The 19,868-nt window shown below is 42.2% G+C and overlaps 1 protein-coding gene across 1 annotated transcript in view; it reads right to left on the bottom strand.

Moving 5' to 3' along the window:
• The window catches only part of CRYBG1 (crystallin beta-gamma domain containing 1), a 78,728-nt gene that overhangs the window by 46,007 nt on the left and 12,853 nt on the right, over positions 1–19,868 (bottom strand). Inside the window, exon 2 of the mRNA XM_056856677.1 lies at positions 2,761–4,229. Coding sequence (XP_056712655.1) covers positions 2,761–4,229 — 1,469 coding nt within the window. The remainder of the gene's footprint in view (positions 1–2,760; positions 4,230–19,868) is intronic.

Below are 19,868 nucleotides of genomic sequence, written 5' to 3'. Positions count from 1 at the left end.
TGACTTCAATGTGATTTACTTCAGCCTTTCATCCCAACCCCAATAATGCTTACCAGGAAGTAAGCTTAATTAATTTTAATGGGACTTACTCCTAAATATTTACAACTTCAGCTTATCTATTAAACTACAAGTGCATTTCTAAGAAACACCATTAAACTTAGTAGGATTGACTTCTGGGTAAACATGCTTAAAATGAAGCTATCAGTATTTTGAGGCAAATTTTGATTTAAACAACAAAATCACTTGGCTAGATTAAGAAAACATATGCAATGAAATGCATTTTGTAAGAAGAGTGCCAGAACTCAAGGCTCAAGATTCAAGATTGGTGAGCAGGTAGTAGTGGTGAGTCACATGGCCCAATACATAAGGAAATCACATTTGACAACCGAGAAGACACTACTACCTTAAAAGACGATAAAAGAACCATTGCTTTAATTTAACTAGCCAACTTCGTTTTTAAAAATCAAATTCACAAAAATTGTTCACATTTTCCAGGTGTTTGTGAACAAAGAACAGGCAGAACCAGAAATGATATAAATCAGCACAAACCCACTGATCTATCTACGGATATTCACTTGTTCAATATAACATAGTTAGAAGACAGACTATAACACCAAGGAATGAACTACATCCCAATTTTTTACCTGATTTCACTCCTTGCATTTTAAAATTGTATTATGTCATTAAAGGTATTTGTATTGTATTGTTATGGTTTACAACATAGCAAACTGTTACAAAGTTGTTCAGCTACCCTTTTCAAATAATCAAACTTCAACAACAGGCATAATATACTTTACTTCTCAAAATCAGTCATAAAATTCGACTGAAATAAAATATCCACTTTTAAGTAGCAGATTTAAGACTAACTTCAGACGTAACAGCAAACTGTGGCTTGTTCCTATGTGAACAACTCTGTGGGCTCCTTGGGTGCTTGTGCTCATGCTCCCTCTTCTCTCGCATACAGCCAAATAATTAAGAGCATTTCCATTTTGTAGCAAAGCACAGTTTGCCATAAGGTCTGAACCAGCAAACTATGGTTTTCACTTCCCCTGAGCACCAGGATTTTAAAACAGTGTTTCAATTCTGCTTTGGAATGTTGGTTTGCAAACACAGACATCTCTAATTATCTGACAACATGAAGAGAGGAGAGAGCATATCAGCCTGAGAATTCACTATGCTGGTTTGCAATAACATCTGAATCAGGTAACATGTAAATGAAGGTCTAAAAGTATACTGAGAGAAGTTTCTCTTACGTTTTTACAAAATAAATCTTTTTTCTCTAGGGCACCTCAAGCATTCATACATGCACAGTGCAGTCCTAAACAGATACACTCAGAAGTAAACATAGAACCACAGAGTTGGAAGGGACACCAGGGTCATCTAGTCCAACCCCATGCACAATGCAGGAAATTCACAACTACTTCCCCACACACCCCCAGTGACCCCTACGCCATGCCCAGAAGATGCCCAAGATGCCCTCCCTCTCATGAACTGCCAAAAGGTCATAGAATCAGCATTGCTGACAGAAATCCCATTGAATTAAATGGGACTTACTTCTTAGTAAGTGCACTTTGCAAACCACTTATTCTAGCTACATGTGGCACTAGCAGAGAACAGAACAAGTAACACAACAGTGTGATGTAATTAATGCACATGAAAGGCTGTTCTTTGTGGCAACTTAGTTGTTCACGTGAAGTGGTTTGTACTGAAGTATTTAGACTACCAGAACCACATGATACTATTTCTCACAAACACCTTTCCTAGCGGAAATACCTCCAAGCAACCATCCATTCCAAATTTTGCATCTATTAATTGGGCCTTGGATTCCTGCAAAGCAGGCCCAGATAATACCACTGTATCAAGTAAACCACACTACATCCTAAAAGAAGAGGAAAAGAACTGGGAATGCATGAAAACTTGGAAATTGGCTGTCAACTAAAATTAATAGTGATGAATCTGATAGACAGTACTCTCACTAGTACAAAAGCCAACTGTACATTACACTGTGCTCTGCATAACAACCCATTTTTTAATGAAAAGTGGCCATTACAGGCTTTAAAAGAAGACAGGTAGGAAAGAGGTCATTCAACCCTTTCCTTGCTAGCTGTTTTATCTCTTTAAATTGCACTCCCCAGGGACTTTGTCCTGAGATCAAGGGAAATCAATTTAAGGGGGAGGGAGTTCTGGAGAGGAAACATGGACATTAAAAAAAGAGTTAAGTACCTCCCCTTCATTCCTGATTTCAGCTACCACTTGCTATTTTCCTTTAAAATATAGTTAACAAAAGCCTACACTAAATTCTACGTAACATGCAATTGTGCCCTTAGACTTTAACATATGGCAAAAGTCTCCTCCAAATAAATGTTACTGAGGGCCAATAGTAAGAATTTAAGTTAAAAACAACATTAACTAATTCTATTCTTTTTAAACATTTTTTTCCTTGCTCAGCAAAAATTAGGACTTATAGAGAACTTTCTGTAAAACCTTTCTGTTATCTGGAATGTATTGTTTCACAACTAAAGAAAACAAAAACAAATTCTAATTACAGTCAGTTATATAAATCTACATAAATCCCAAGAAGCATTTGCACTGACAGCAAGTTCCAGAGTTTCTGTAAGATAGTCAAGGTAATAGTTTTTGACCAAACAGAACTCATGCATTTATGATATACATTTAGCAAGTATAATACATGCTTACTGAAGAATTTACTAACATATCTCTGTGGGTTTACCATCACACATAAAATGTGAAACTACTTACAGGTTAACTTTTGTTGTGACAGTTCTAGAGACATCCCAGCATGTATTTCTCGGCTTTGTGCTGTCCAAATCAGAGGAAGTTTGCTTTCCATTTGTTGTTCTTACTCCCCCATTTCTGTTCTTGTCAGCATGTGGCAGAACACCTCCATCACAGCTGTTAGCAGAATCTGGTCTCCCAGGAGTATGCGGTGAAGGGCCATCACCTTGGACACCCATAGAAGCAACTCTGGAAGATTCTACAGTGCTCTCACCGAAAGACAGCTTTTCAACTGAAGAGCTTTTGGACATTGGGCTTCCATTTGTGGCACTCTCCATCTGTCTTTTGGTGGATGACTCTTTCCCTTGACTTTTTAAGCCTGTAGGTGAAAGAGGAACTGAATCAGACTGGTTTTTTTTTAAAGATTTCCTCCTGTACGGGGAAGCAGTTTGGGTCTGCTGTTTGTTTTTCTCCGTTTCCATTTTAGCACACCCCTTGTGATTACTACCAGTTTTCGCCTCATGATTAGGTGTGGCTGTAATCTGTTGAGAAGTCTTAACTTTTCTTTCAGAGTTGTTTATCTGATCCACATCTGAAGAAACACCATCAAAAACAGTTTCTTCTTTTGCAGCAGTCTCAGTTGCATTTCTGTCCCCATCACTGGATGACTGAGATTTTCTCCTCTTTCCAGATCTTCTTACTGCAGATTTTTTATCCATTTCATCTGCACTAATGTAGTTGTCTTCTAATAAAGCCGCTGAAAATTCATTCGAAATTGATTGTTCGGTTCTACGAAGAAAAATATCCAATGTCAACACTCTAGAAGAGTGGGCACGGTCACTTGGCTTAGCTTCCAAAACAGATGACTGATCTTTTGTGGCTGCTGCACTTTCCAGTTCTGCAAATCGGTCCAGATTCAGCAGTTGTTTATGATTTAATATGCTATGTTCTTGGTCCTCGTTACTTATATTAGTTAAACTTCTAAAGAAATTTGGAGTTGTGGTTTTAGCTGCATCAGTGATGGGATATTTTTCTGGTTCTAGAGTCTGGAGTGTAAGATTGCTATCAAATAATGTATCTTTTATTGTCTCACTACTGCTGTGCCAGTCAGATGACCATTCACTGTCAGATGAGGCTCCTTTAGAATTCCACTCTGAAACAATGTCATTATACAAAGGTGTCAGGTCTTTAGCGTAGATGTATTTTTCTGACTCCTCAACGGTATTCTGAATTGCTGGCTGGTTCCGACTGCAAATTTTCTCAAGAAGGCACTCCTCACTTTTACTTATTTCTTTGAAGTCATCTATTAATGCCAATGGAGCTGTATTCGGTTGAGGAGATCCTGACCTTGCAGACTTAACACTTGTCCTTAAAGATTCTTCTGTAATATTTTTGGAATTTTTCCTTCTTCCTGTAGTGAAAAAATTTCCAAATTTCCCCAAAACTGGTTTCTTTTTTGCTTCTTTAGAAGACTCTGGAGATTGTGTTTTGGACTAAACAAAAGAATCAGAAGGGAAAACTTAAAGTTAGCATTCATAAAAACGGTTTACATCGTGCACATACTTGTATTATCAAACAGCTGCACGTTCAAACATAGAAAACTGGATGTGAATTGTTTACTGAAGAGGAATTTTCTTTGGGAAGAGTATCTTTACATCTAGCATCTAATTTCTTTGAACATACATATCACATTTATGTCACTGTGAAATCAAGCCCTGTTAATACAAATTTTATTGCATTTATTTATTTATTAAATTTATAACCCGCCCTCCCCAGGCTCAGGGTGGGTAACACCATTAAAACAACATAACAATAAAATACATTAAAAGCATAAATCATTCTCAAATTTTTCTAAAATCACTAACACAAGATGCCGTACATTATGGTACCTAGAGCAGAGTGCCTTCCAATTGGGTTGGCATCCCCCCCATAATTCAATAAATAGTTATAAAAAGGGGGGAGGAGTAGGGAGGCCAGCATCGATATTACCTGCGGCTGTCCTCAATCGTAGGTCTGGTGGAATAGCTCTTATTCGATTTCTAAATTGTTTATCTAAACCTTTTAAAAATATGCATCCAGCTGCCTGCAGCAGGAATGAGCATCTTTCTTCCATCGTCTTAGGGGTAAAGAAAATGGTACCTGAAACAGAAAACTTCTAGAGACGTTTTGCTAAACCTAGTACAAATATATGATTCATCACTTTGCCCTCGCTGCAGCAGTTCCTAGTGTGACTGAGGTCAGACTGTGCCTGAGGAGGGGAGCTTTGACTCTCTAAAGGTTACACCCCGAAACTGTTGCTGGTTTCTGAGGTGCTACTGGACTTAGATCTAAATGTTCTGCTGCAGTCCCACAAGGCTACCCTCTGAAACTACCGCTCCCCAAGAACTCTAGATTGCAACGTTTTTATCGTAAGCAACAGGCAGTGTGAGGGTGTGAAAGCTGGACATCGAAGAAAGCTGATAGGAAGAAAACAGATTCCTTTGAAATGTGGTGTGGGAGGAGAGTGTTACGGATACCATGGACTGCCAAAAAAAAACAAATCAGTGGGTTATAGATCAAATCAAGCTTGAACTGACCCTAGAAGCTACAATGACTAAACTGAGGCTGTCGTATTTTAGTCACATTATAAGACAAGAGTACATGGAAAAGACAATCATGCTAGGAAAAGTTGAGGGCAGCAGGAAAAGAGGAAGACCCAACAAGAGATGGGTTGACTGTATAAAGCAGTGTTTCCCAACCTTTTTGAGTATGAGAAGCCTTTTTTAATATCAATAAATGTCATGGTCCTCCATGCAACAGCAGTTGCACTTTTAATATTAATTGATTGAGAAAATACATTACATCAATAGGATCCAAATGATAATAGTGCATATATGGATTCACAGAATCCCCTTGCAATAACTCTGTGGCCCCCATGGGTCCACAGCTCACTAGTTGGGAACCACTGGTATAAAGGAAGCCACGGCCCTCCATTTGCAAGATCTGAGCAAGGCTGTCAAAGATAGGCCATCTGGGAGGACTTTGATTCACAGGGTTGCCATGAGTTGGGAGCAGGCCTCGGATTGGCGCAGTCCTCTCCGAAACAGAACTCGCTCCCCATCCCTCCGCTCCATCTCCGTCAACAAACCAGAAGTCCTTCGATATTTGGCAGCAGCCAAAGGTTCATTAGCCCTGACTTGGATGGCCCCAACAGGAGTTGCCATAAGTCGGCTGCGACTTGATGGGCGCTTTTTACACACACACACTGAATTATAGAGCCCTGACCTGGATGGCCCAGGCGAGCCTGATCTGGTCAGATCTCAGAAGCGAAGCAGGGTCGGCCCTGGTTAGTATTTGGATGGGAGACCACGGGCGCTGTGCAGAGGAAGGCACCAGCAAACCACCTCTGTTAATCTCTTGCCATGAAAACCCCAAAAGGGGTTGCCATAAGTCGGCTGCGACTTGAAGGCACTTTACACACACACACACACTGAATTATAGAGCCCTGACCTGGATGGCCCAGGCGAGCCTGATCTGGTCAGATCTCAGAAGCGAAGCAGGGTCAGCCTTGGTTAGTATTTGGATGGGAGACCACTGGGGAAGACCAGGGTCGCCGTGCAGAGGAAGGCACTGGCAAACCTCCTCTGTTAGTCTCTTGCCGTGAAACACCCCCCCCCCCAAAAAAAGGGGTCGCCATAAGCCGGCTGTGACTTGACGGCGCTTTACGCCCGCACAACGGCTCATTCAGAGGCGCTCCAAAACGATCCGCCCAAGGTTTCGCCTTGGAGTTGCCGCTCTTGAGATGCACTTTCCCCCCCCAGATCCAGATTCTCCAAACTCAACCATCAGCCCCCCTGCAGAGTTTTGAGGATTCAGATGGGGAAAAAGTGCATCTAGAGAGGGGCAAACCCAAGGCGAAACCCTTCCATGAATAAAGGACCCCCGCGCGCCCCCCCCCTTCTCCCCGCTCACCGAAAGGCGCCGAGAGGGTGCCGAACCAGCGGACGACGAGCGGACTTCCACCCCCGAAGGCCGGCCCTGGACCGTCCCTGCCTGGCTCAGCGGCGCAGGGCGAGCGCGCTGCGGGGAGAGCCTCCTGCCGCCCGGCCTTCCCCTCCTCGGAGAAGGGTCAGGGGATCAGGCTGCGGGGCTTGGCCAGCGACCTCTCCCCCCCCCCCAAAAAAAGCGCTCGCCAGCCCCTGGTCCTCGCAGCCCACCCGCCCCCCTCCACCCGCGAGGCCGGCGCGGCAGCCCTTTCCCGTCGGCGGCGAGGAGAGCGCCCAGGAGGCGCCAAGCGTCTGCAAGCCGCAGCCTTGCGCCACGCCCGCCCGGCAGAGCCGTGCCCGCCTCCGCCTCGGGCAGCGAGAGCGGCAGCTGCCCGGCTCGACCTGGCACGGCCGCCTCGGGGAGGGAGGGCGAGGGGCCCGGCTGCACAGGCAGGCAGGGAGGCAGGGAGGGAGGGAAGCGCCCTGGCCAGCCTGGGAAGCCGGAGCGGCGGGGGTGCCATTGACGCATGGGAGGTTTTGATTCGGAGTTGCCCCTCTTGAGATGCACTCCCCCCCCCACCCCCATCCATATCCTCCAAACTCAACAATGAGCCCCCCTGCAGAGATTTGAGAATTCGAGTGGAGGAAATGGGGCACTGGTTCCCAACCGGGGGTCCATGGACCCCCCAGGGGTCCAAGGTCCGCGAAACAAAGTTATAAACCCATAATAAATTAATATTTTCAAAAGTTATAAACCCATAATAAATTAATATTTTCAATTAAATAAAATATTTTCAATTTTTCAATTTTATATATATATATATATATATATATATATATATATATATATATATATATATATATATATATTTCTAAGTTTAATGTTTAACTAACAGTTACGATTAAAGTTTATTTTCAAATTCTCGGAATTTTATTTTGCACCTTGGGGTCCCTGCACCGAACAAAAAAGTCCTAGTGGTCCCTGGTCAAAAAAAAAAAAAGGTTGGGAACCACTGATCTAGAGAGTGGCAAACCCAAGGCAAAACCTTCCGTGAATAAATGGCAGGAGGGTCTGGCAAGAGCGGGGAAGCGCCTCTCTCGCGCCGGGTCGCTCTTGGCCATTGCTGCCGGGCAGGTTTCGCCTGGGATTGGCCGCTCTCGAGATGCGCGTTGGCCCCGGCCGGATCCTCCGAGATCAACAATCCGCCCCCGGGCAGAGTTTGGAGAATCGGGCTGGGGCAAAGGCGCATCTCGAGAGCGGCCCATCCCAGGCGAAACCTCCCAGGCATAGCAGGAAAGGGCAAGAGTCCAGGAGCACCTTAAAGACTAACAAAAATATTTTCTGGTAGGGCAAATAAATAAATAAATAAATATTTTTGTTAGTCTGTAAGGTGCTCCTGGACTCTTGCCCTTTTCTGCTACTGCAGACAGTGAATTATCTCCCAGGCATAATTGGTCATTTAATAGGTTTTACTTCGGAATAAACTGTCATTGGGTGGCGCCGGGAGGTTTTGCCGCTCTTGAGATGCACATTTTCTCCATCCAGATTCTCCGAGCTCAACAATCAGCCCCCGGGCAGAGTTTTGAGAATCTGGATGGGGCAAATGTGCATCTCGAGAGTGACAAATCCCAGGCAAAACCTCCCATGCATAATTGGTCATTTAATAGGTTTTACTTCGGCGTAAACTGGCATTGGGTGGCGCCGGGAGGTTATGCCGCTCTTTATGTGCACATTTTCCCCATTTGAATTTTCAAAACTCTGCACGGGGGCTTATTGTTGAGTTTGGAGAATTTGGATGGGGGAAATGTGCATCTAAAGAGCAGCAGATCCAAGGCAAAACCTCCTATGCATAATTGGTCATTTAATAGGTTTTACTTCGGCGTAAACTGGCACTGGGTGGTGCCAGAAAGTTTTGCCGCTCTTGAGATGCACATTTTCCCCATCCAGATTCTCCGAACTCAACAATCAGCCGTCCTAAGTGGCCATTGGCCCTAAGGCCAATGGTCCTAAGGCACCATTGGCCATTGACGCATGGGAGGTTTTGGCTTGGGTTCGCTGCTTTCTAGATGCACGGTTCCCCCCCCCCCCCCCCGTCTGAATTCTCAAAACTAAACAATCAGCCCCCATGCAGAGTCTTAACCATTCGGATGGGAACAAATGCGCATCTAGAGAGCGGCCCAATCCGGAGAGGACTCCCGGGCGCTTTCGAGCACCTCACCTGGGCTGGGCCACGGCAGGTCTGCCATCAGGGAGCAGCGAGTGCGAGGATGGGCGGGTGAGCCTCCGTCTCCCGGCGCCGCTCTCTTTTGAAAGCCACCTCTTGGGAAAGGGTTTTGGTGTCCCAGCCGCCCCTCGGTCCAGCAGAGGCCGTGCCGCAAGGGCAACTCGAAGGCAGGACCTCGCCGGGGAGGTAAAGGGTGGGAAGGGGGCCAGCCGACGCAGCCCTGCCCTGGCAAGGAGGCAGGGCGAGATTTGTTGGTACAACACAAGCCCGAGCGATCCGAAGTGCTGCCGCAGCACACCCTGGTCCCATCTGCTTAGCACTAAAAGCCGCCCCAAGCAAAACCGACAACCTTTGATGTGCGTGGTGAAATGCCAAGAGTTTGTGTTGTTTGGTTTTAAAATAACCATTTACTGCCAACAACGTCTGAAGTTGTCTTGATCATAAAACCAGACTTCAACTGCATGTCCAAAGACGTTTGGAATGAATGAGATGTTCAGGGTTTTTTTTGTGTGTGTGTGGGGGGGGGTTGATCTGTATGTGATGAGCCTAATTCTGAGGGAGGAGTGTGTTCTGAAAAACAAACAAACAGTTATTTGATAGCTAGCATTCCTTGTCTAGCTCCTCAGGAGCAAACTCTTCCATAGAAGCCAATGCAATTTAATAATAGTAAGTGTACTTTACCGCAGACCTGTTTAGTCTATTCAATGGGGTTACGTCCAAGAAAGCGTTCTTAGGATGGCACTGCATAGTTTGCTACCTAAAGGTTCACTGCCTTAAGAGGTGCACAGCACAGTGACCACAGAATAATCACTGTCTATTTAAAAATGCCACACAGATTTAAGCTTCACTGATTTTAATTTTAGTTGGATGCATAATAGCCATTGCAGAACAAGCTCATCAGATTCCATCTAATGCTTTTTGTACAGCTGAATTGCTTTTTCCACAGAATAGAGACTGGTGCTGTCCTAAAAAATCCTAATGACCATGGACATTTTTATTCACCTATTCTATGCATCGCCCTGACCTGGATGGCTAAGGTTAGCATGATATTGTCAGATCTCAGAAGATACCTATATCTAGAGGCATAATCCTCTAGAAGAGGGAAGGAAGAGAAAAACAGCTAAAAGCTGTTTGACTTTGGAAAGAGAGTTTCTACATCTGGAATGGGATGTACAGCTGGGAGGGTACATGTTGCTATGTGGAGATCTGCTTGTCCTGTTATATGGAGTACCTATATGTTTCTGCTGTGCTCTTGCCTGCATATTTCTTAATTAAACTTTACAAAGATACCATAAACCTTAAGTGCTCTGAAAACAGAAATATGAATAAAAATAGGTTATTGTGCAAACAATGTCTGGAACTACTAATTGTAAATCTCTTGTTGAGACAGATGGCAGTTTGTCCGCTTTCAGGAATGAATAAATATTTTTTTCTAAAGGTTCAAGTCTTGATACATGCAGCACCAAAACCCTGATCTGGTAGGTGAGGCCTGAATTCAGATATTTAGCTAGTTAACAGTGCTGTCCTAACACCACTTTCCTGGAAGCAAGCCCTATAGAATAGACCTCAGTAGAATTCTGAGTAGCCATGCTTGGGAGTTATACCCAGTCCATCGAACTAAATAGGCTTAGAAAGGTGTAGCCATTTAGGATTGCACTGTAATAGTACTATCCTAAGCAGGTCTAGTCAGAATCCTACTCAGTGAGGCTTAATCCCAGAAAAGTGTTCGTAGAACTGCACAGTAAAACAACTAAGAAGTTAAAAATATATTTTTGGCTTTCCTATGCCTTTGGCATTTTCTACATACTTTTAACTGACCTGTGAGCACAATGGTTTTAGCTTCAGCTTCTCCTCTCTTCCCAAGTCTCTACTATGTCCCTACAACATACTTCACTTGTAACTACTATGGGTAGAGTTGTGTATATTTATTTACTGCATTTATACCCTGCCTTTCTCTCCAGTGGGGACTCAAAGAGGCTTGCACCTCCTCTCCTCTATTTTATCCTCACAAAAATCCTGTAAAGTAGGATCTGTTGAGAGTGTGTGACTGGCCCAAGGTTACCCAGCAAGCTTCCACAGCAGAGTGGGAGTTTGAACATTTAAGATGAAATCTACATTCTTCACCAAGAAAGGTAACATTCTGGTTTCAGTTGTGCAAAACGTAATTTTTTTAATGTGTTAGCTTTTTTTTTTTTTAACGAAAATTGCCTCTCCTATATGACTAGTAGAAGGAGAACTAACAAAATAAGCGGAAATTCGTTGGTATCTGAGTCCTTCACTGAATTCCAGTCTGTGTTTTGGATGGCACAACAAGAAACTAACATAGTCCTGATATGAACGATGGATAGCTCCCCAAGCTTATTTGAGAGTGTTAATTACTTTGCTATGTATGACAGGCGAACCCTGTAAAACAGGTCTAATTACCACCGCCAGGTTGCTATGAAAGTAATTTTTCACAAATGAAGAAACATATACCTAAATAATATAAACATATGCACATCGGTGATAGCTTTAAACATTTTTGTGATTTTACCCCATTTGAATAAAATGTTTTGCTGCCTGTTTTTACAACTGTCATTTTTTATGTTGTTGATATAGTTTTGTGTTCCTTTTATTGTCTATTGGGTTTAGATGTTGTTTGCTACTTTCGGAATCTATTGCATTAAAAAGCAGGTTACAAATAATTCAAATAAATAAATAAACAGGAAGGACATAACAAGGCAAGGGACTTTTTTCTTTTCTATCACGTTTTTACAATTCTTTAATTGAAAACAATTGGACATAAAAGTATTCAGCCCTGGTTAAGTACCATGCCCCATCATTACATATTCAAATATTGTCCATTGACCACTCCCAAAACATGCAGTGCAATCCTAAACATGCATCCTCAGAAGTCTCATTGCACTCACGAGGGATTATTCCAGGTAAGTGTGCACAGGATTGCAGCCTAATGTCAACTAAAAATAGTTTAATAATGTAACAGGAGTGTTCCAGCAACAGCCGGCTTAGGAATCCTTAAATAACAAGAAATCTGATACAAAATGCCCGTGTGACGTAGTGGTTAGAGTGTCAGACTAGGAGCTGGGAGAACCCAATTCAGATCCCCCCATTCCCACAGAAGCTTGCTGGGTAACCTTGGGCCAGTCACACACTCTTAGCCTAAACTACCTCCCAGAATTGTTGTGAAGATAAAATGGATGAGGAGAAAATGGTTTGTTCTGCTTTGGACCCCCCCCCCCTTGGAAAGAAAGGCGGGTATAAATGAAGTAAAGAAATAACATATCACACAAACTAATCACAACTTCAGAGAAAGAAATGTATGCCACAACCATTCAGAACATAAATGTATGATCGGAGGTGGTATATAAATATATAAATTATAGGTAGACCTCATGTCTGGGGCAGAGGGAGGAACTGATAATTCTGGATAAACAGCTGGCTTTTTTGTAGTGCTTATATATTTCAAAACTGTGTGCTTTAGAGACCTGTCCAATGCTGTGAGAAATAACACTTAAATAATTGAAGGGCTCATGTGAGCCTGTGATCCACAGAGGAAGCTGGCTGTTGCATCACTGCAGGATTAACTGGCCTTACCTCCTTCGATTCAGCCTCTGTTGTGTGTTGTGTGTGTGTGTAAAGTGCCGTCAAGTTGCAGGTGACATAGCAACCCAGTAGGGTTTCCAAGGCAAGAGACTAAAAGAGGTGGTTTGCCATTGCCTTTCTCTGCTTAATGACCCTGGTATTCCCTGGTCATTTCCCATCTAAATACTAACCAGGGCCAACCCTGTTTAGCTTCTGAGATCTGAGGAGATCAAGCTAGCCTGGGAGTTGGGAGGGTGGCAAATCTGCTGAGTCTCTGCATCGGGTGTGACCAAATAATTTCATCATTCCTGATAAAAAGACAAAGCAGAATTACCTCAGAGGAGGTTTCCATTGGCAGTTTGGCATGAGCCATTACTTGGGGCATGTCTTGTTCCCATTGGAAAGCATAGTGGTAACTGATGTATGCAGTAACACAGTTAGGGTATGACCTGGGGATCATCAGATGGCAGAGGTGGACCTTATTCTTGCAACATTTTCTAATTAAACCTTTTTGAATGTTAGAACAGAATGACAATTGGGGGAGGAGAAATAAAATATTGGACCACAGAAATAGAAGTGATTAGCTATTATTCATACTTAAAAAACAAACTACAGCATTTTACAGTATATTAACAGCTACATCTAATTTATGTTTAGGGAATGAAGTAGCTTGCCTTGATCCGTCTCTCAGTTTTTTCTACTTAACACTTTTTCGTATTTCAGGCAAGAAAAATAAAACTTGTAAAATACCAACCCCAAGCTTCTTTTATAACAACAACTTAAGAAACTGGCTTCAACAGTAAAGAGAAAGAAATACAGGAATGACCTCCAGGATGAAATTAGATATGCAGTACGCATTGTTACTTCTGATTAAATAGGAAGGTCCTATTGAGCTCAATGGTGCTGACATCCTGGTAAGTGTTTAGGATTGTGGCCTCAGTACTTGACACATTTCTCTTTAAAAATTCATTTCTGCACAGTTTAAGAATCGTAAAAACTGGCCACATTTCCACATTCCTCTCCAAAGTTTTAGAAGAAGAAGAAGAGTTGGTTTTTATATGCTGACTTTCTCCACCACTTAAGGAAGAATCAACGTTTTATCAGGATTAATGAAAATATTCTAAATGAGTATTAATTAGAAAACCAGCACATACAAAGAGAGGAATGTATAAATAAAGGTGAAACAAAATTCCTGATGATCAGGCAAGCGGGACACAGAACAGAAAGAACAGCTGAGGAGACACGCCTGTTTTCAACTTCTCCTCACCCAACATCTTCCCTGATACCAAAATACCAAAATGCCACCTTCTTATTGTTTAAACAAAGACAAATGTTCTGTACCAGATAGGTTTCAGTTTAAAAGAAGATAATCTCAGGTCAGAAAAAAACCAGGTTAAGAATATTTAGCTCTCTTACCATTCTGATGTTGCTTCCTTTTTGCAGAACAGCAAACAGACAAGGATTTGTACGGTGCAGTCATGTGTGCTTTAACGCAATACATCTACTATCTCTGATCCTCCCACACTGTAACTGCTATTTTTGTTTTCCTTTCAAAGAAAGAAAATTAACCAGAGCCCAAACTGACAGATATGTTCATCCCAGTAAACAGGGAGTGACCTCCACTTAAGTAGACAAGTAACGAGTTACAACATCTGGGAGCTGCAAGGGTTAAGGAGGCTGGCATTTTTGATAAAAAAGCAACTCCCAGGAAGATAAACTTGTTTTAAAAAATTAAGGAAGAAGAATTCCGCAGATGCCCTAAGTCATTAATTATCACATTTACCACTGAAATATGGAAAGGAACAGAAATGTCACAAATGTCTCTAGTTTTTCAGGTGTACAATGACAGGGAGGGGGGAAATGAAGTGGGGGGAAAAGAAAACAGTATGGTTATTAGCCATTAATCACTAACTTTTAAAACGTGCCATTTTAACACAGGAAAATTATATTATGAGGTAATAGTAGGGGGAAAAACTATTCTAAAATTGGGCTTCTGTCCCAGTTCTTCTTGTACACTGTCTTTAGTTATATATTGAAATGTCAGATACAGTTTGTTTTAGATTTATTACTTGTTATAAATAAAAACAATGAATAAACTTTAAAGATACATAAACATTTTATTTGGTCTAATTTCAGCAGGATGTTTGCAGGAGACACAAATCTATTCAGCTGCTCACATGAAGTACCATTTGCCATAATCTCACAAACAGAGCAAAATATAATTATTTTCAAAGCAAAGTGCACATCCTTTCCCCTTCCAGCAGTTCTCCCATATACACCACCCTGCCACACAGGTAAACAATATCTTAAACATCTGTATGACATTGTTTGTGTTAACATAATATTATGATAATAAGAGCATGTAGTGAAATACACACACATTTTATCTGTGTCATCCACAAATAACAGTGGCTGCAGTTCTATAACCAACTATATATGCTTATTTGTACAGAGATATCATTGCAGTTATAATATAGTAATTGGATACAGAAGACTTAAAAATAAACATTTTTGATAAATGACTGATTAAAATCCTAAATGTTTAAGGCAGGAGGGTCCCCCCCGCCAAGCCTTCAGTACAGTTGCCAGCCCATTTAATTCTGGATAGAAATCACTGTATCTGCTCTTGGAAATGTCTTCTGTACTGCATATACACTATATTACAGCTATCATAACAATCTCTTCTCATAATTAAATAATAAGATTAGTGGTTAAAAAATGAGATCGAGAAATAACAAGAGTCTTATTAAGTCACTTTCCCCTTCTGTTAAAGTTATAAAAAGAACACGTGAAATGGCCTTACAAAGAGTGAAAACATTAGTTCATCTATTCCAATACTGTTTACTTTGACTAGCACCAGCTCTTTAAGTTCTCAGGCACAGAAGTCTGACCCTATCTGAAGATCTATCAGTGGAGATGTTGGGGACATGGGTCTTTCTTATACAAAACACGGGGTTACTGCACTTTGTATTCCCAGCGATGTATAAAGAGTTTGAAAATGTTATAAAAAACATTGCTTTAAAAGGGTTTTTGGATACCACCGCTTATAAATGGTTGGAAGATGTCTTCACAGCTAAAGGGGCCAAACAAACGAACACCGAACAGTATTTTTTATAACGTTTTCAAACTCTTAATACATCGGTGGGAATACAGAGAAAGTGCGAACAGTATTTTTTATAACATTTTCAAACTCTTAATACATCGCTGGGAATACAAGTGCGGTAACCCCCATACATTGTACCAACAGAAGTTATTTGCTTCACTGAAATGAATGTCCTATACCAAGAATTCATAACGTATGGCTGGACACATCCTTCCACTACTACCCTGAGGTGATCAATAGTACTTTCTGTAGGAGTCACACAGCAATTTTTATCATCTTGGCACACTTAATAAAACTTTATCTGATGTTTTCTTCAACAAAGCTCTAAAGGTATACTAAGCGTGCAATTCCAAGGAGGCGCGAAACTCCTTAGGAGCCGGAGGGACCCCACGCCGGAGTCAGTGCCCCTTTAACCCGGGATAAGGGGCACTTACATTGTTCCAGGGGCTAACACACTGGCATCGGGGGGCTGCAGAGCTGCACCGGCCCCGGTTGCTAGTGCAGCCACGCCAGCAGCAAATTCTTGGAAGGGAAAGCCGGTGGGGGAGGTGTTCCCAGGGCATTCCTGGGGAAAGAATTGCCTTTAGGTCACCCTAGCCCATACCCAATTAAAATAGTATCTGAGATATCAAGACGGGGAAAACTGGACAAGAATCTCTGCATCCTGCCCATATGTCCCACAGGCCACCACTAGCACAGCAGCAGCAGCAGCCATAGCAGGTAGTATGTCTGGAGGCAGGGAAAGGAACAGGATGATAAGAGAAAAGAATTTTTAATGACAATGTGAGCCAGAGAATAATTCATGGCTGCAGTGCTTACCTTCATAATGAAAGTGAGCACAACAAACTGCTTAAGTTTCATACTTCAAACACAGAGAGTTTGGGTGGCATACCTAGTCAAATATTCTTGATAATCTGCATTGTCAAAAAACAACAACAACAACAAAACCCTGAGGATTGTATTAGAAAAGTACTTTCTAGAGACATGTCATGCTAGTTTGTGCTCATCTTTCCAATTAAACATTTTCAGTGCAATAATGAAAATATGTCATCCAAACAGGTCTTACAGCATTCAGAAAGCTTGCAGTATCTCATTAAACGATCAGTTTATTGCTAAAGAAGCCAATGAGTAATTATCACAATGTCCAATGAGTTCAGAGAAAGATGTTGCCCTTGATTGCTAAGTGCTACGCCTACATCCAGGGCTATAAAGAAAACAGCTCTTAAAAGTAAGCTGATCAGCAAAATGAAATACAGTGATCCCTTGCAGATGAAGATGCTGTGATGCAGGCACAGGCCTTTAAGGATGCATACAGAGACAACACACCTACAAACAGGAGCAGGTACAGATGAGCTCTGCTTGCACAGATGCCATAGCCACCAGGAGGAGAAACAGACTGCCCCTTCCCCTTTGCCCCTCCATCCTGCAGTCAAAGCTCTGCTCATGACCTGAGTTCGATCCTGACGGAAGTCGGTTTCAGATAGCTGGCTCAAGGTTGACTCAGCCTTCCATCCTTCCAAGGCTGGTGAAATGAGTACCCAGTGAAGACGACTGGGGAAGGCAATGGCAAACCACCCAGTAAACATAGTCTGCCTAGTAAATGTGATGTGTTGTCACCCCATGGGTCAGTATTGACCCAGTGCTTGCACACAGGACTATTTTTATCTTTTTTAAATACAAGAGGGGCCCCAACAAGGACTTTCAGGGGTTATCTCATTTTCCCTTCCTCTGCTATTTCCTGTTTCTTTTCCCTGAAAGCCCCCATAGCTTCTCCCCTTTTTCTGCCTCCTTCATTCCTTCTCAACCACCATCTATCATACCTTTAGAAATATAGATAGCTCAGTTTGTGACAGGTGTGTGGACTGCATGGTGAATTGCCCGGGCTCCTGCGAAGGTTCCAGACATCATTTTTCATCTATATAGCTTGGCAGATAGTGCTGGGGTGCAGTCAGTGGTAGTGGTGCACATTGGCACCAGTGACATGGGGCGGTGTAGTCATGAGGTCCTGGAAGCCAACTTTAGCTGTTAAGTAAGGTGACTAAAAGCCTGGACCCCCCAATGTAGCTTTCTCTGAAATGCTACCTTGTTCCACGCACAGGGTCAGCTAGACAAGCACAAATTGGGGTGTCTCAATGCATGGATGGAGACAACAGTGTAGCAACCAGGGCTTTAGATTTCTTAGGCACTGGTAGACATTTTGGAATAAGGGATCGACTCCACTTGATCTAGAATGCAACCAGACTGCTGGTGCATAACATAAAAAGGGTGGCAGAGCAGCTTTTAAACTGAACCCAGGGGAAAAGATGACAGGACCTGAGAAGCATCTGGTTTGGGCAGATTCGTCCCAAAGGGAAGAAGGGGAAAATGCTTCTAATTGCACAAATGTGGATTGGGTGGATAAGGAAAGTGAGGATCTAGAAAGCAGGATAGCCAATCAAAGAGGCCAAAGGGATGGAGTGGAAAAGGCACATGCCAGAGATGTCTAGAGAGAAATACAGTGTGGAGGTGTTTCTAAGCAAATGCCAGAAGCCTCCAACACAAAATGGGGGCGGGGTTGGAGTAATTGGTTTTAAGGGAAAACATAGATCTAGTGAGCATAGCAAAAACCTGGTGGAAAGAAGAGAACCAATCATTCCTGGATACAGGGAAGGGCATACTAGAGGATGTGTTATTTATGTCAAGGAAGACATAATGACTAACAAGCTAAAAACCTTTAAAAGGGCCAACTCCTCCACAGAATTGCTGTGGGGGACAATACTATTCCCCAAAAGTAATTTAGTACTTGGGGTGTGCTATCGGGCCTCTGACCAAAATGCTCAGGGTGATCTAGAAATGGAAAATGAAAGCAGGGAGGCATCCAAAGGGTTTTAATAATGGGGAACTTTAGCTGCCATCATATTGACTGGATAAATGTGTATTCCAGTCACACCAAAGGAGTTAAATTTCTAGACACCCCAAATGACTGTGCCCTAAAACAACTGGTAATGGAACCAACCAGAGGGGAAGCAACCCTGGATTTAACCCTCAGTGGTATTGCCCAGGATCTAGTGCAAGATGTGGAGGTGACTGAAACAGTGATCACTATGGCATCAACTTTAATTTACATGTGTGTGAAATGTGCCAGGGAACTCCAACATGGACATATTTGACTTCAAAAGAGAAAACTTCTCTGTGATGAAAAATCTGGTAAAAAATTGAACAAAACAGTTAAGAGGGTCAAAAAATCTTGAAACGGCTTGGGGGTTACTCAAAACCTTCATACTAGATGGCTCAGTTAAAATGTATGCCACAAGTCAGGAAAGGTAGTACAAAGTCTAAGAGGTCACTAGCATGGCTAACAAGCAGGATGAAAGAAGCTAGTAGAGGGGAAACAGCTTCCTTCAGAAACCGGAAGGCTTACTCAAACAAGGCAACAACAAAAAAACCCAACACAAACTTGTACAAAGGAAATGCAAGCAGACAATTAGAGATGCAAAAAACTATTTTGAGGAATGTATTGCTAAAAGCATAAAAACCAACAATAAAGAATTCTTCAGAAGCAGGAAACCAGTAGGGAAGCAGTTGGACCATTGGATGACAATGGAATTAAATGAGTACTAAAGGGGGATAAAGTGATTGCTGAGAAGCTAAATGAATTCTTCTCATATGCTGAATATGTAAAGCAAATACCTGTTCCTGAATGGATGTTTTCAGGAGGGGAGGATGTGGAGCTTAGACAAATAGCAGTGACAAAGGAGGAAGTTCTAGAACCTATAGACAAATTGCAAATTAACAAAACATCAGGACCAGATGGTATCCATCCTTCAGAGTCATGGGACAATTCCTCTTATGAATTGGAAATTGGTGAAAAAACAGGAAGCAGAGAGTAGTAACAAATGGTCATTTCTCACAAAGGAGGGATGTAGGAAGTGGGGTCCCTTAGGAATCTGTATTGGGACTAGTACTATTTAACTTATTCATAAAGGCGAAAGATTTATACGATCTGCTGACAAATGTATTCTAACTTGTCCATTTTAGGATATTTTATTCAACTTCCTATCACTTCAGTTATCAGTGTGTGTGTATACACACACACACACCTGTACTGTTTTGTAATTTTATGCTGGCCACTGGCCGTAACAAATACAACAAACAAACAAACTTATTCATAAACGACCTGTAGTTAGGGCTGAGTAGTGAGGTGGCCAAGTTAGCAGATGACACCAAATTATTTAGGGAGTTAAGACAAAAACAGATTGTGAAGAGCTCCAAAAAGAT

The sequence above is a fragment of the Euleptes europaea genome, chromosome 10, assembly GCF_029931775.1.
Source record: "Euleptes europaea isolate rEulEur1 chromosome 10, rEulEur1.hap1, whole genome shotgun sequence".
NCBI classification, from domain to species: Eukaryota; Metazoa; Chordata; class Lepidosauria; order Squamata; family Sphaerodactylidae; genus Euleptes; species Euleptes europaea.
The sequence above is the reverse complement of the archived record's forward strand: the minus strand, read 5'-3'. Positions and strand labels throughout refer to the sequence as shown.